Source organism: Triticum dicoccoides, chromosome 1A, assembly GCF_002162155.2.
Source record: "Triticum dicoccoides isolate Atlit2015 ecotype Zavitan chromosome 1A, WEW_v2.0, whole genome shotgun sequence".
Classification (NCBI taxonomy): domain Eukaryota; kingdom Viridiplantae; phylum Streptophyta; class Magnoliopsida; order Poales; family Poaceae; genus Triticum; species Triticum dicoccoides.
The window spans coordinates 415,465,790-415,481,344 of record NC_041380.1 but is presented as its reverse complement, the minus strand read 5'-3'; the positions used below and the strand labels follow the sequence as shown (position 1 = coordinate 415,481,344).

At 47.2% G+C, this 15,555-nt stretch overlaps 1 protein-coding gene and 1 pseudogene across 1 annotated transcript; both read left to right on the top strand.

Moving 5' to 3' along the window:
- Positions 1-2,537: 2,537 nt before the first annotated feature.
- On the top strand, positions 2,538-4,279 carry LOC119353463 (annotated as a pseudogene).
- Positions 4,280-4,986: 707 nt separating this feature from the next.
- LOC119276659 (phytochrome A-associated F-box protein-like) lies at positions 4,987-6,523 on the top strand. Its single transcript, XM_037557791.1, has one exon. The coding sequence runs from the start codon at positions 5,139-5,141 to the stop codon at positions 6,249-6,251; it is 1,113 nt and encodes a 370-aa protein (XP_037413688.1). The 5' UTR covers positions 4,987-5,138; the 3' UTR covers positions 6,252-6,523.
- Positions 6,524-15,555: the final 9,032 nt, after the last annotated feature.

Below are 15,555 nucleotides of genomic sequence, written 5' to 3'. Positions count from 1 at the left end.
CAGGGGGCACGCCCCCTGAGTTTGTGAGCCCCTCGTGGCACCTTTTGACCTAATTCTTCCTCTATAAATTCTCAAATACTCCCAATATAGCAGAGAGTCAACCGAAACATTTTCCGCTACCGCAAGCTTTTGTTCTTCCGCGATCCCATCTGGAGGCCTTTTTCAGTACTCTGCCAGAGGGGGAATCGATCACGGAGGGCTTATACATCATCCTTGCCGCCTTCTGATGATGCGTGAGTAGTTCACCACAGACCTACGGGTCCATAGCTAGTAGCTAGATGGCTTCTTCTGTCTCTTTGATCTTCAATACATTGTTCTCCTCGATGTTCTTGGAGTTCTAACCGATGTAATCTACTTTTGTGGTGTGTTTGTTGGGATCCAATGAATTGTGGGTTTATGATCTGAATATTCGTGATAAGTAATTGAGTCTTTTCTGAACTTTATTATGCATGATTGTTATAGCTTTGTATTTCTCTCTGATCTATCCATTTGGTTTGGCCAACTAGATTGATTTATTTTCAGTGGGAGAGGTGCTTTGTGATGGGTTCAATCTTGTGGTGCTCTATCCCAGTGACAGAAAGGGACAAGACACGTATTTGGCATTAAGGGTAAAACGATGGGGTTTATTCATATTGGTTAGGTTTACTTTGTCTACATCATGTAATCTTGCTTAAGGTGTTACTCTGTTTTTATTAACGTAATACCCTAGATACATGCTCGATAGCGGTCGATGGATGGAGTAATAGTAGTAGGTGCAGACAGGAGTTGGTCTACTTGTCTCGGACGTGATGCCTATATAAATGATCATTGCCTTGAATATAATCATAACTATGCACTTTTCTATCGATTGTCCAACAGTAATTTGTTTACCCACTGTATGCTATGTGTTTGAGAGAGAAGCCTCTAGTGAAAACTATGGCCCCGGGGTCTACTTTTATCATATATATATATATATATATATATATATATATATATATATATATATATATATATATATATATATATATATATATAACCAAAATATATTTGCTGTAATTTTTTATCTTTTATTTTGTTTTACAATTTATCTATCTACTACATCAAGATTTAATCCTTGCAACTAACGAGTTCAAGGGGATTGATGGCCCTCTTGCCCGCGTTGGGTGCAAGTATTTGCTTTTGTGTGTGCAGGTTCTGTTCACGAGGTTTTGCGTGATTCTCCTACTGGATTGATACCTTGGTTCTCACTGAGGGAAATACTTATCTCTACTGTGATGCATCTCCTCTCCTCTTTGAAGAACATCCCAATGCAGCTCACAAGTAGCAGGAAACAATTACGGATTTAACTGGTTTGGTTACGTGAAGGATTAGGATTGAAACTAGGGAGGAGGGAGGGGGCACACCCCTTTGAAATTAGCGGGGGGAGAGAATTATTTGGAAGCTTTTGTAAAATGAGTGTAGATCACCCGTCGGTCCAGAATTATCGTTTGAGACACTATTGTGCACCTATGTGATTGTAATAGTGTGTGCCATTGTATTACTACATGTCCTTCTCTCCATGGAGCGAGAATGGTCTTCTAATCCGTGTTTGCACAACTCTTAACATCGTATTCCTCTTTTGGGTTGTTTGTTGTTGCCTTTTTTATTAACCTAGCATGTGTCAATCGCTAGGGTGATGCAATTATATTTTGAAATAGAGTAATGCTACAGCTACACAAAAACAATTACAGATTTAACAGGTTTGGTTACGTGGAGGATTAGGATTGAAACTAGGGCGGATGGAGGGGGTCATTTGAAATTAGCACGGGGAGGGGGGTTATTTGGAAGCTTTTGTAAAACGGGTGTAGATCACCCGTCGGTCCAGAATTATCGTTTGAGACACTATTATGCACCTATGTGATTGTAATAGCGTGTGCCATTGTATTACTACATGTTCTTCTCTCCAGGGAGCGAGAATGGTCTTCTAATCCGTGTTTGCACAACTCTTAACATCATATTCCTCTTTTGGGTTGTTTGTTGTTGCCTTTTTTCTTCACCTTGCGTGTGTCAATCTGCTAGGGCGATGCAATTATATTTTGAAATAGAGTAATGCTAGAACTACAGGGAAGTAATTACGGATTTAACAGGTTTGGTTATGTGAAGGATTATGATTGAAGTTAGGGAGGAAGGAGCGGCCTTCCCTTTGAAATTAGCAGGGAAGAGAGAATTATTTGGAAGCTTTTGTAAAACGGGCGTAGATCACCCATACCGTAGGTCTAGAATTGTCATTTGAGATACTATTGTGCGCCTATGATTGTAATAGCGCATGCCATTATATTAGTATTTACTAAAAATATTGTATACGATGTAGCTTATGTGAAGCGCACGCTGGGTACCCTTTGAGATGAATGTTATCCGTGTGGCAAGATTTGTTTTGAGATGTAATTATATTCTATCTCTTTAAGCATCCAACACCGCACATGGCCTTATTAAGCCTGATTTTTTCTTCTAGAAGGAGGTGATTTATTTTTTTCATACCTGGAACTCTTCGATAGAAGTCGGTCAAGTGTGTGGGCGTGATGGAGTTGTACCTGCATGTTGTGCTGCGTGGTCATGTGAGGCCAACTCCACCGCGCGACCCTATCCTATCCGTTCTCGTCCGTTTAAGGTAAAACGGACGAATAGCGTAGCCCAGCGCACGGCCTCAAACGGACAAATGTTCGGATTTCGTCCGTTTTCGACCCATCCCGGTTCAAACTTGCGCTCGGTTTAAGGTGAAACGGACGCGCGCGGACGGCTTGGACGCACGCCCTTGTCCTCCCTCCCCCTGGCCCGCCTGTCGGGGACACTAGCAGTCCCTCCGCTCCCAACGCTTCCACCCTCTCTCTCTCTCGCCCCGCCCCGTCGCCGGCGCCGCCGCTATTCTCCGGCCGCCTCCTCACCGCGTAGCCTCCGGCCGTCCCTACCAAACCACTTCTCGACATGGCCGCCACCACGCCCGTGCTGTAGCCGTAGTTTTGGTCGTCGATCGAAGGTTTGGCCGTCGACGTCTTTGCCCGCCGCAGAGGGGACAGGACCGCCGGCGACGCAGCACGGCGTCCTCGGCAGCTCCCGACGAGAGCTCCACAGCGGCCAGTAGCCGGCCGGCAACCACCCCTGCTGCGTCGAGGTGATCTTCGCCACCACGCCCGCAAGGTGTTCGGCATTTTGCCCACAAAGGTATGGACAGTGAAGACGAGTTTTTCTTCCATCACTTTCTTTGTTCATCGGACGATTCGTCGTCGGATGATAAAGATATTGTGGTGGCTGCACTGGTCGTTCACGACCACATTCAACGGCAGCTTCCTCGGTACAGGGGGTCACTCACTGGCCGTGCTCCCAACCTGAACTGCAACAGGGAGAGAGGGCACGCCCTGCTCTATGCCGATTACTTTGCCAACACCCCGCTCTTCAAGCCGGATAAATTTCGTCGCCGTTTTCAAATGGAAAGGCATGTGTTTAATCGTATCCGAGAGGGAGTGGTTGCTCATGACCCATACTTCGAGTGCAAGACGGATGCCCTTGGCAAGCTTGGATTCTCCTCTTATCAGAAATGCACCGCGGCCATCCGCATGCTTGCATATGGAATTCCAGGCAATCTAGTGGATGAGTATGTGTGTATGAGTGAGACAACATGTCTGATGTCAATGTACAAGTTTTGCCAGGCTGTGATCGAGGTGTTTGGCCCTGAGTACTTGAGGCAGCCAACTGCCGCTGATACAGAGAGATTGTTGGCGACCGACGCAGCTAGAGGCTTTCCAGGCATGCTTGGCAGCATAGATTGTATGCACTGGGAGTGGAAGAACTGTCATTTGCTTGGCAGGGCCAGTACAAAGGTCATGTCAAGGCGTGCACTGTCATATTAGAAGCGGTGGCATCACAGGATCTTTGGATATGGCATTCTTTCTTCGGCATGGCAGGTTCTCACAATGATATCAACGTGTTGCAGCGTTCTTCAGTCTTCGCGAGGCTTGCAGAAGGCCACTCCCCACCTGTCAACTTTGAGATCAACGGCCACCATTACAACAAGGGATACTATCTAGCAGATGGTATATATCCTCAGTGGTCAACTTTTGTGAAGACAATCTCGAAACCCCAAGGTGAGAAGAGAAAGAGATTAGCCCAAATGCAAGAGAGTGTTAGAAAGGATGTGGAACATGCTTTTGGTGTGCTTCAATCCCGGTGGGGTATCATTCGAAATCCTACACTGTCATGGGATGAAAGGAAGCTTTGGGAGGTGATGACTGTTTGTGTGATCATGCACAACATGATCGTCGAGGACGAGCGTGATGAGAGTATCTTCGACCAAGGATTTGACTATCAAGGTGAAAATATTGAGCCCTTGCACCAAGACCCGGCCACATTTGAACAGTTTGCTTAATTCCATCGTGAGATGCGTGATTGACACTCTCATTTGAATCTTCAAAATGACTTGGTTGAGCACGTGTGGGATCACATTGGCAACCAATAGATGTATTGGTCCATTTTATGTTTAGTCAAGACAATTTCAATTTGGTTGTAAAAATATTTTATTAAAGACAATTTCAATTGGGTTGTAAAATTATTTTAATTTTCAGACAAATATTTGGGTTGTAAACTAGTTTTGATGAAAATTTAGACACTTTTGACCCTGACGGACATGATAGGGCAAAAGGATGCGTCCGTGCGGTGGGCGCACGGCCACCGCATCTCAGAACACGTCCGAATACGACCCCAAATTGCTATCCAAACTGACAGAATCCGGATAAAACGGACGTTCGTTTGAGGTCGCGCGGTGGAGTTGGCGTGAGGAAGAGACAAGGAGGCTCTGTTGGAAGAATGTTGAGCCCCTCGTTTCAATCGAATAAAATAATCCCGGAGGTTGACACACGGGGGCCGAGAGTGACCGCTCATCGTTCGGCACACCCGCGCAGCCTACATCCACACGTTGCGATTGCAAGCAAGAGTTTTGTAACGACAAGAAAAGCATCATCTCATCCAGCCCCCAGCCCCAGCCCAGGCCACCACCACACCACAGAAAAACGGACACAACCACCCCGAAAGTTAAACCAGCCTCGCTCGCACCCCAACGGCCGAACGGTCCGCAGCGCAGCCATTCACTCACTCGCCAAGAAAGCAGGAGCGCGACGCGGGCCGCAGCCATGAGCGCCGCGGAGCACAAGGAGATCGCCGTCGTCGCCGCCAAGAGGCGGAGGGACGGCAAGGAGGAGGCGGCGGCGGCGGCGGAGGAGGTGGTGGAGCCGCTGTCGGCGCTGGCGGACGACGTGCTGCTGCAGATCCTGGGACGCCTCGAGGGCGACCCGCGCGACTGGGCGCGCGCGTCCTGCGCGTCCCCGCGCCTCGCCGCGCTCCTCCGGGCCGCCTGCTTCCCTCCGCGCCTCTCCCGGGCGCTCCCCGCCGAGCTGCTCCCCGCGGACGGGGCGCCCGCCGCGTGGGCCGCGCTCCACAAGATGTCCGTCTGCTGCCCCGGCCTCCTCCGCGCCGGGATCCTCCTCGAGCCCTCCGACGACTTCGGCCTCGAGCTCGACATCGGCCCCGACCTCACAGTCCCCGCCTCCTCGTCATCCTCCTCCTCGTCCCTCGAGCCCACGGCCACCTCCTCGCTCCAGCCGCCCAGGACCGCAGAGCCTGAGCCCAAACCCAGCGATGCACTGGCCGCCGCCGACGCCGCCGCGTGGTCCCTCTACGATGACCTGTACCTGGACGCGGCCTACGACTGCTCCGAGACGCAGATCGCCGCCGCGCCCGCGCCGGCGGCAACGGCAGAGGCAGAGGAGGAGGAGAAGCCACCGGCAGCCAATACCGCCCGGCGCGGCGTGGTGTCGGGGACCCGCCGGCGGGCGCGGCGGTGGCTGGGGCCCGTGGGCGCGCACCTGGCGTCGGGGTCGTGGACGCTGAGCCGCGAGCAGGGCAACAAGCTGCTGGCCAGCCGGTTCCGCGGCGACCGGCTGTACATCTGCGAGTGGCCCGGGTGCGTGCACGCGGAGGAGCGGCGCAAGTACATGGTGTTCCGCGGCGTGTTCCAGGACTTCGCGCGCTCCCAGGTGCGGCGCGCGCTGCGGGACACGCGGCGCCCCACGGTCGCCGTGGACTGCGCCTTCTGCGGCTGCACGGAGGCGTGGGACCTCTACTCCGCCTTCTGCCTCCGGAGCTTCTACGGGTACCACGACGACGGCGAGCCCGTGGTGCGCGCCTACGTCTGCGAGAACGGCCACGTCGCCGGCGCCTGGACCGAGCGCCCGCTCTACGCCTGACCGCCTGCTCCTGTCCGGTCCGGCGGCGACGACATGACAGGCAGGCATGCCACGCTCCGCCATCGCTGGATCGATCGCCAAGCAGCATGCCTCGCAGGCTCTCGCGAGAATTCGGTGCGTGCATGGCCGCGATGTGGATCTCGGCGAGCTCCGAGCGATGCATCCGTTCTCTTGTATCTTTTCATCCGATGTAGTAGTAACTCTGGCTGATGCTTAGCATAAAAGAAGAATGAAAGCTCATGGATTTTTTACATAATTACATTGGCGCCATATATATATTACACCCTGACGAGTTCTGATTCACAATCTGCGTCCTATGCAGCTATGTTCTGCAATTACCGGATACCGATTACGTTCTTTGCTCCACACCACACTGCTAGGTGCCTAGGTTAGGGCTGATCATCCTTGTTGGCATGCCGGGCTTTTGAATCCTCCCCTTTCCGATTATCTTAAGCCACAACCTGCAGGTTAGGGCTAGCATCAAGAGGATCCATGCGTGTCAGAGATTGCCAATATGATAATCAAAACTACTACCAGAAAAAGAAGTTGTCTGTGTGTACGATTGGTAGTTACTCCACCCCCATTTGGCAATTGGCACCGATCCTGTGGGATTGCGTGGGATTCCTCACCCTGGCTGCCAGCCGCTGCTTCCATGCAACCAAGTTAATAGTATATTCATTCCAGTTCAAAAAGAAAGAGCTAATATTCATTCCCTTTGCCATCATCTGGTGCCGCGATATCCACTCCGCGTTGTTTATCCGTGGCGAGCTCTCCGACTCGGTCACCGTCCAAGCGGCAGGCAGATGCTCGGTGACCTGTTGGTTCGTACGGATGGATGATGGTGGGGAGGAGATATGAGATGCCTTTCATCTTTCTGCGGCCCTTCGTTATCCACAGATTTGCTGTGGAGGAGATTGCAGATATTTGATGCGTTGCTTCTCCGAGGTTCTTTTTTTTCATTTCTTTCGAGTAACATTTATTGCTTACTTAATCAGGCATACAATCACGACACAACCCGCGTTAGAAAAAACAGGGACGAAATTAATCCATAAACATCTTTTTCCTGAACTCTGTTGCCTGTTTCGCGCATAAATAAGCCGCCATATTAGCGTCTCGTCGCACAAATGACAAAAACTACCCACAGTGAAAGTAACATAGGTGGTAACATCACGTTTATCTAGGCAAAATAAATGATGTGGCATGTAATTAATGAAAAAAAAGACATGTGGTAACATAGCTAGTTACTGTAACATCACACATATTAAGAAAAGATGAGTCTACAATATAATAAATGAATTGATGTATGACACAACAAATATGTTACTACCCACTATTAAGATAGTAATATAGACTAGTAACATATGCATGTTACTACTTTAAATTACTCTCCACTGTGACTAGTCTAAAGTTCTTAAAATGCCCACTTAATTCTTTGATCTCCAGAAGAATGCCAGCAATCTCAGCACGGCGAAAACCGTCCGTCTCCCACCGAGGCGAGATACACCATCCAAGTTCAAACGGCTTGTCCCCAACCTGATGCTCTCGGAATTTTTTGCTTTAGGGATTCTAACGTCCTCCCAAGTTGCCCAGGCAACATGCTCACTAATGGTCCTTAGAGCATCTCTAGCCGTTCGCCCCTCCAAGGCTAGAAAAAAAGGCCGTTTGGGAGCGAACCGGCGATATTTTTGACGTGGGGATGATCGGCTTCCTAGCCGCCGCCCCAGGTCGGCTCCAGATGCTCATTTTTTAATATTTTTAAAAACATAATTAGGCAAATTTCGGCAAACACGAAATGCTCGGCGACATTTATAGGCGGTTCACGGTCTTTTTACATATAGAAACATAATAATAATAAGTCTACTAAAAAGAAGAAGAAAAACGGCCACGCCTACAGGCCGAAGAACTCGCTGAACACGCCGAAGTCGCCGCTGTCGTCGTCCTCCTTCTCCTCCTTCACGCGGCCGTCCGTGTTGGACTGCTGCCCGGGGTCCCCCTGGCGGACTGGCTTGGCCGGCGGCGGCGCCTCGTCGTCGAGAACGACGACGCCTCCCTCGTCGCGGCCACGGCGCCGAGTGGCAATCTCCTCCAGGGCGCGACGCTGGTGCTCCATCTCCATCTGCGCCCAGTCCTCCCGCGCCCACTTCATGGCGGCCTCGTCGTCGTGCTCGCGCTTCACGGGGCCGAGCCCCGGCTCCGTCTTCGGCCTGACGAGGCGGGAGGCTGGACCCGAGGAACCGTCGCCGCCCTCGTTGATGACGACGCCGCGGTTGCGCCGGCCGAGCGGCGTTTCCACGGGCTCGGCCTTGACGCTCAAGAGCGTCGGTGACCCGAAGGAGTGGAAGGAGGAGCGGAAGGAGGAGGAGGACCCACCCAACATCCTCCTCGGCATCCATGGACCGCAACTTCGACGGGGACCAGGGCGCCCGGGTACTTCAGAGCCGGATCGTTGTCGCCCTCGAGGTACTCAAGGACGGCGTGTAGCATGTGGCCGGGGGCACCCCATCACAGGCGGCGGCCATTGCTGTTGTTGCGCCCCCTCACCACTGGCGCGTTGTTGATGGAGGCCAGCCGCTCCACCTACCGGCGTTTGAAATACGCCGCCCACGCCTCGTGGTTGTCGGCGTCGTACTCCGGGAGGGCTCGCTCCTCCTCCGACAGAGACGCCAACACACGGTCGATCTTGGCCTGGAAGTGGTCGGGGTGCTCGAAGTCGGGCAGCGGAGGGACGGGGAGTGTTTTGCACGTGAGTGTTTTGCACGTTAGGATAGAGTCCAGGTCGGTTTGTGAGCTCAGGGTCGCCTATAAATATGGCTGGCTTCGGCCATGTAACGTAGATTGGTTTTTCTTAAATCGTGAGTCAATAAAGTTACAGAAAACGTTCCATGTCGAGGGACACCAAATATCGTCTTCGTTGCTGATCCGTGGGGATTTTGTTGCTGCTGTGCGTGGAGTCGATTCAATCTACTTGACGCAAGTTTTCGTTCTTACGGTCTTGCATCTTTGCTCGACCGGAATTTCTTGTTGCTGCTAGTATCGTGAAAGATCGGGCCGACGAACGACTCGCCATCTAGTCGAGTCTACATCAGTATATAAAGGAGTGGAGAAGGGGAGGGCCGGCCCTCTCTATGGCGCGCCCTAGGGGAGTCCTACTCCCACCGGGAGTAGGATTCCCCCTTTCCTAGTCCAACTAGGAGTCCTTCCATGTAGTAGGAGTAGGAGACAAGGAAGGGGAAGAGGGAAGAGAAGGAAGGAGGGGGCGCAGCCCCTCCCCCTAGTCCATTTCGGACTAGGCCTTGGGGGGGCGCGGCCTGCCTCTCCCTCTCCCCTAAAGCCCAATAAGGCCCATATACTTCTTCTCCCGTATTCCCGTAACTCCCCGGTACTTTGAAAAATACCCGAACCACTCGGAACCTTTCCGATGTCCGAATATAGTCGTCCAATATATCGATCTTTACGTCTCGACCATTTCGAGACTCCTCGTCATGTCCCCGATCTCATCTGGGACTCCGAACTCCTTCGGTACATCAAAACTCATAAACTCATAATATAACTGTCATCGAAACCTTAAGCGTGCGGACCCTACGGGTTCGAGAACAATGTAGACATGACCGAGACATGTCTCCGGTCAATAACCAATAGCGGAACCTGGATGCTCATATTGGCTCCCACATATTCTACGAAGATCTTTATCGGTCAGACCGCATAACAACATACGTTGTTCCCTTTATCATCGGTATGTTACTTGCCCGAGATTCGATCGTCGGTATCTTAATACCTAGTTCAATCTCGTTACCGGCAAGTCTCTTTACTCGTTTCGTAATACATCATCTCGCAACTAACTCATTAGTTGCAATGCTTGCAAGGCTTATGTGATGTGCATTACCGAGAGGGCCCAGAGATACCTCTCCGACAATCGAAGTGACAAATCCTAATCTCGAAATACGCCAACCCAACATGTACCTTTGGAGACACCTGTAGAGCTCCTTTATAATCACCCAGTTACGTTGTGACGTTTGGTAGCACACAAAGTGTTCCTCCGGCAAACGGGAGTTGCATAATCTCATAGTCATAGGAACATGTATAAGTCATGAAGAAAGCAATAGCAACATACTAAACGATCGGGTGCTAAGCTAACGGAATGGGTCATGTCAATCACATCATTTTCCTAATGATGTGATCCCGTTAATCAAATGACAACACATGTCTATGGTTAGGAAACATAACCATCTTCGATTAACGAGCTAGTCAAGTAGAGGCATACTAGTGACACTCTGTTTGTCTATGTATTCACACATGTAATATGTTTTCGGTTAATACAATTCTAGCATGAATAATAAACATTTATCATGAAATAAGGAAATAAATAATAACTTTATTATTGCCTCTAGGGCATATTTCCTTCAGTCTCCCACTTGCACTAGAGTCAATAATCTAGTTCACATTGCTATGTGATTTAACACCAATAGTTCACATCATCATGTGATTAACACTCAAAAGGGTTTACTAGAGTCAATAATCTAGTTCACATTGCTATGTGATTAACACCCAAAGAGTACTAAGGTGTGATCATGTTTTGCTTGTGAGAGAAGTTTAGTCAACGGGTCTGCCACATTCAGATCCGTATGTATTTTGCAAATTTCTATGTCAACAATGCTCTGCATGGAGCTACTCTGGCTAATTGCTCCCACTTTCAATATGTATCCAGATTAAGACTTAGAGTCATCTGGATCAATGTCAAAACTTGCATCGACGTAACCCTTTACAACAAACCTTTTTTTCATGTCCATAATCGAGAAACATATCCTTATTCCACTAAGGATAATTTTGACCAATGTCCAGTGATCTACTCCTAGATCACTATTGTACTCCCTTGCCAAACTCAGGGCAGGGTATACAATAGGTCTGGTACACAGCATGGCATACTTTATAGAACCTATGGCTGAGGCATAGGGAATGACTTTCATTCTCTCTCTATCTTCTGCCGTGGTCGGGTTTTGAGTCTTACTCAACTTCACACCTTGCAACACAGGCAAGAACTCCTTCTTTGACTGTTTCATTTTGAACTACTTCAAAATCTTGTCAAGGTATGTACTCATTGAAAAACTTATCAAGCGTCTTGATCTATCTCTATAGATCTTGATGCTCAATATGTAAGCAGCTTCACCGAGGTCTTTCTTTGAAAAAACTCTTTTCAAACATTCCTTTATGTTTTGCAGAATAATTCTACATCATCTCTGATCAACAATATGTCATACATATACTTATCAGAAATGCTGTAGTGCTCCCACTCACTTTCTTGTAAATACAGGCTTCACCGCAAGTCTGTATAAAACTATATGCTTTGATCAACTTATCAAAGCGTATATTCCAACTCCGAGATGCTTGCACCAGTCCATAGATGGATCGCTGGAGCTTGCATATTTAGTTAACACCTTTAGGATCGACAAAACCTTCTAGTTGCATCGTATACAACTCTTCTTTAATAAATCCATTAAGGAATGAAGTTTTGTTTATCCATTTGCCAGATTTCATAAAATGCGGCAATTTCTAACATGATTCGGACAGACTTAAGCATAGATACGAGTGAGAAACTCTCATCGTAGTCAACACCTTGAACTTGTCGAAAACCTTTTTCGATAATTCTAGCTTTGTAGATAGTAACACTACTATCAGCGTCCGTCTTCCTCTTAAAGATCCATTTATTTTCTATGGCTTGCCGATCAACGGGCAAATCCATCAAAGTCCATACTTTGTTCTCATACATGGATCATATCTTAGATTTCATGGTCTCAAACCATTTCGCGGAATCTGGGCTCATCATCGCTTCCTCATAGTTCGTAGATTCGTCATGGTCTAGTAACATGACTTCCAGAACAGGATTACCGTACCACTCTGGTGCGGATCTCACTCTGGTTTACCTACGAGATTCGGTAGTAACTTGATCTGAAGTTACATGATTATCATCATTAGCTTCCTCACTAATTGGTGTAGTAGTCACAAGAACAAATTTCTGTGATGAACTACTTTCCAATAAGGGAGAAGGTACAATTACCTTATCAAGTTTTCTACTTTCCTCCCACTCACTTCTTTCGTGAGAAACTCCTTCTCTAGAAAGGATCCATTCTTAGCAATGAATAACTTGCCTTCGGATCTGTGATAGAAGGTGTACCCAACATTTTCTTTTGGGTAACCTATGAAGATTTTCTTCTCCGATTTGGGTTCGAGCTTATCATGTTGAAACTTTTTCACATAAGCATCGCAGTCCCAAACTTTAAGAAACGACAGCTTAGGTTTCTTGCCAAACCATAGTTCATACGGTGTCATCTCAATGGATTTAGATGGTGCCCTATTTAACGTGAATGTAGCTGTCTCTAATGCATAACCCCAAAACGATAGCGGTAAATCTGTAAGAGACATCATAGATCGCACCATATCAAGTAAAGTACGATTACGACGTTCGGACACACCATTACACTGTGGTGTTCCAGGTGGCATGAGTAGTGAAACTATTTCACATTGTTTTAACTGAAGGCCAAACTCGTAACTCAAATATTTTACTTCTGCGATCATATCGTAGAAACTTTTATTTTTGTTACGATGATTCTCCACTTCACTCTGAAATTCTTTGAACTTTTCAAATATTTCAGACTTGTGTTTCATCAAGTAGATATACTCATATCTGCTCAAATCATCTCTGAAGATCAAAAAATAATGATACCTGCTGCGAGCTTCAATATTCATTGGTCCACATACATCAGTATGCATGATTTCCAACAAATCTGTTGCTTGCTGCATTGTTCCGGAGAACGGAGTTTTAGTCATCGTGCCCATGAGGCATGGTTCGTAAGCATCAACTGATTCATAATCAAGTTATTCCAAAAGTCCATCAGCATGGAGTTTCTTCATGCGCTTTACACCAATATGACCTAAACGGCAGTGCCACAAATAAGTTGCACTATCATTATTAACTTTGCATCTTTTGGTTTCAATATTATGAATATGTGTATCACTACGATCGAGATCCAATGAACCATTTTCATTGGGTGTGTAACCATATATGTAAACAGAACAACAATTTATTCTCTTACTTAAATGAATAACCGTATTGCAATAAACATGATCAAATCATATTCATGCTCAACGCAAACACCAAATAACACTTATTTAGGTTCAATACTAATCCCGAAAGTATAGGGAGTGTGCGATGATGATCATATCAATCTTGGAACCACTTCCAACACACATCGTCACTTCACCCTTAACTAGTCTCTGTTCATTCTGCAACTCCCGTTTTGAGTTACTACTCTTAGCAACTGAACTAGTATCAAATACTGAGGGGTTGCTATAAACACTAGTAAAGTACACATCAATAACATGTATATCAAATATACCTATGTTCACTTTGCCATCCTTCTTATCCGCCAAATACTTGGGGTAGTTCCGCTTCCAGTGACCAGTTCCTTTGCAGTAGAAGCACTTAGTCTCAGGCTCAGGACCAGACTTGGGCTTCTTCACTTGAACAGCAACTTGCTTGCCGTTCTTCTTGAAGTTCTCCTTCTTCCCTTTGCCCTTTTTCTTGACACTAGTGGTTTTGTCAACCATCAACACTTGATGTTTTTCTTGATTTCTACCTTCGTCGATTTCAGCATCACGAAAAGCTTGGGAATCGTTTCTGTTATCCCTTGCATATTATAGTTCATCACGAAGTTCTACTAACTTGGTGATGGTGACTAGAGAATTCTGTTAATCACTATCTTATCTGGAAGATTAACTCCCACTTGATTCAAGCGATTGTAGTACCCGGACAATCTGAGCACATGCTCACTAGTTGAGCGATTCTCCTCCATCTTTTAGCTATAGAACTTGTTGGAGACTTCATATCTCTCAACTCAGGTATTTGCTTGAAATATTAACTTCAACTCCTGGAACATCTCATATGGTCCATGACGTTCAAAACATCTTTGAAGTCCCGATTCTAAGCCGTTAAGCATGGTGCACTAAACTATCAAGTAGTCATCATATTTAGCTAGCCAAACGTTCATAACGTCTGCATCTGCTCCTGCAATAGGTCTATCACCTAGCGGTGCATCAAGGACATAATTCTTCTGTGCAGCAATGAGGATAAACCTCAGATCACGAATCCAATCCGCATCATTGCTACTAACATCTTTCAACACAATTTTCTCTAGGAACATATCAAAAATAAAGGGAAGCAACAACGCGAGCAATTGATCTACAACATAGATATGCTAATACTACCAGGACTAAGTTCATGATAAATTAAAGTTCAATTAATCATATTACTTAAGAACTCCCACTTAGATAGACATCCCTCTAATCATCTAAGTGATCACGTGATCCAAATCAACTAAACCATAACCGATCATCACGTGAAATGGAGTAGTTTTCAATGGTGAACATCGCTATGTTGATCATATCTACTATATGATTCACGCTCGACCTTTCGGTCTCAGTGTTCTGAGGCCATATCTGCATATGCTAGGCTCGTCAAGTTTAACCTGAGTATTCTGCGTGTGCAAAACTGGCTTGCACCCGTTGTAGATGGACGTAGAGCTTATCACACCCGATCATCACGTGGTGTCTGGGCACGACGAACTTTGGCAACGGTGCATACTCAGGGAGAACACTTTTTATCTTGAAATTTAGTGAGAGATCATCTTATAATGCTACCGTCAATCAAAGCAAGATAAGATGCATAAAAGATAAACATCGCATGCAATCAATATAAGTGATATGATATGGCCATCATCATCTTGTGCTTGTGATCTCCATCTCCGAAACACCGTCATCATCACCATCGTCACCGGCGCGACACCTTGATCTCCATCGTAGCATCGTTGTCGTCTCGCCAATCTTATGCTTCTACGACTATCGCTACCGCTTAGTGATAAAGTAAAGCATTACAGGGCGATTGCATTGCATACAATAAAGCGACAACCATATGGCTCCTGCCAGTTGCCGATAACTTGGTTACAAAACATGATCATCTCATACAATAAAATTTAGCATCATGCCTTGACCATATCACATCACAACATGCCCTGCAAAAACAAGTTAGACATCCTCTACTTTGTTTGTTGCAAGTTTTACGTGGCTGCTACGGGCTTAAGCAAGAACCAATCTTACCTACGCATCAAAACCACAACGATAGTTTGTCAAGTTGGTGCTGTTTTAACCTTCGCAAGGACTGGGCGTAGCCACACTCGGTTCAACTAAAGTTGGAGAAACTGACACCCGCCAGCCACCTGTGTGCAAAGCACGGCGGTAGAACCAGTCTCGCGTA

Excerpts from the sequence above, each read along its gene's own strand:
- LOC119276659 (XM_037557791.1), top strand. The coding sequence starts at position 5,139 with ATGAGCGCCGCGGAGCACAAGGAGATCGCCGTCGTCGCCGCCAAGAGG.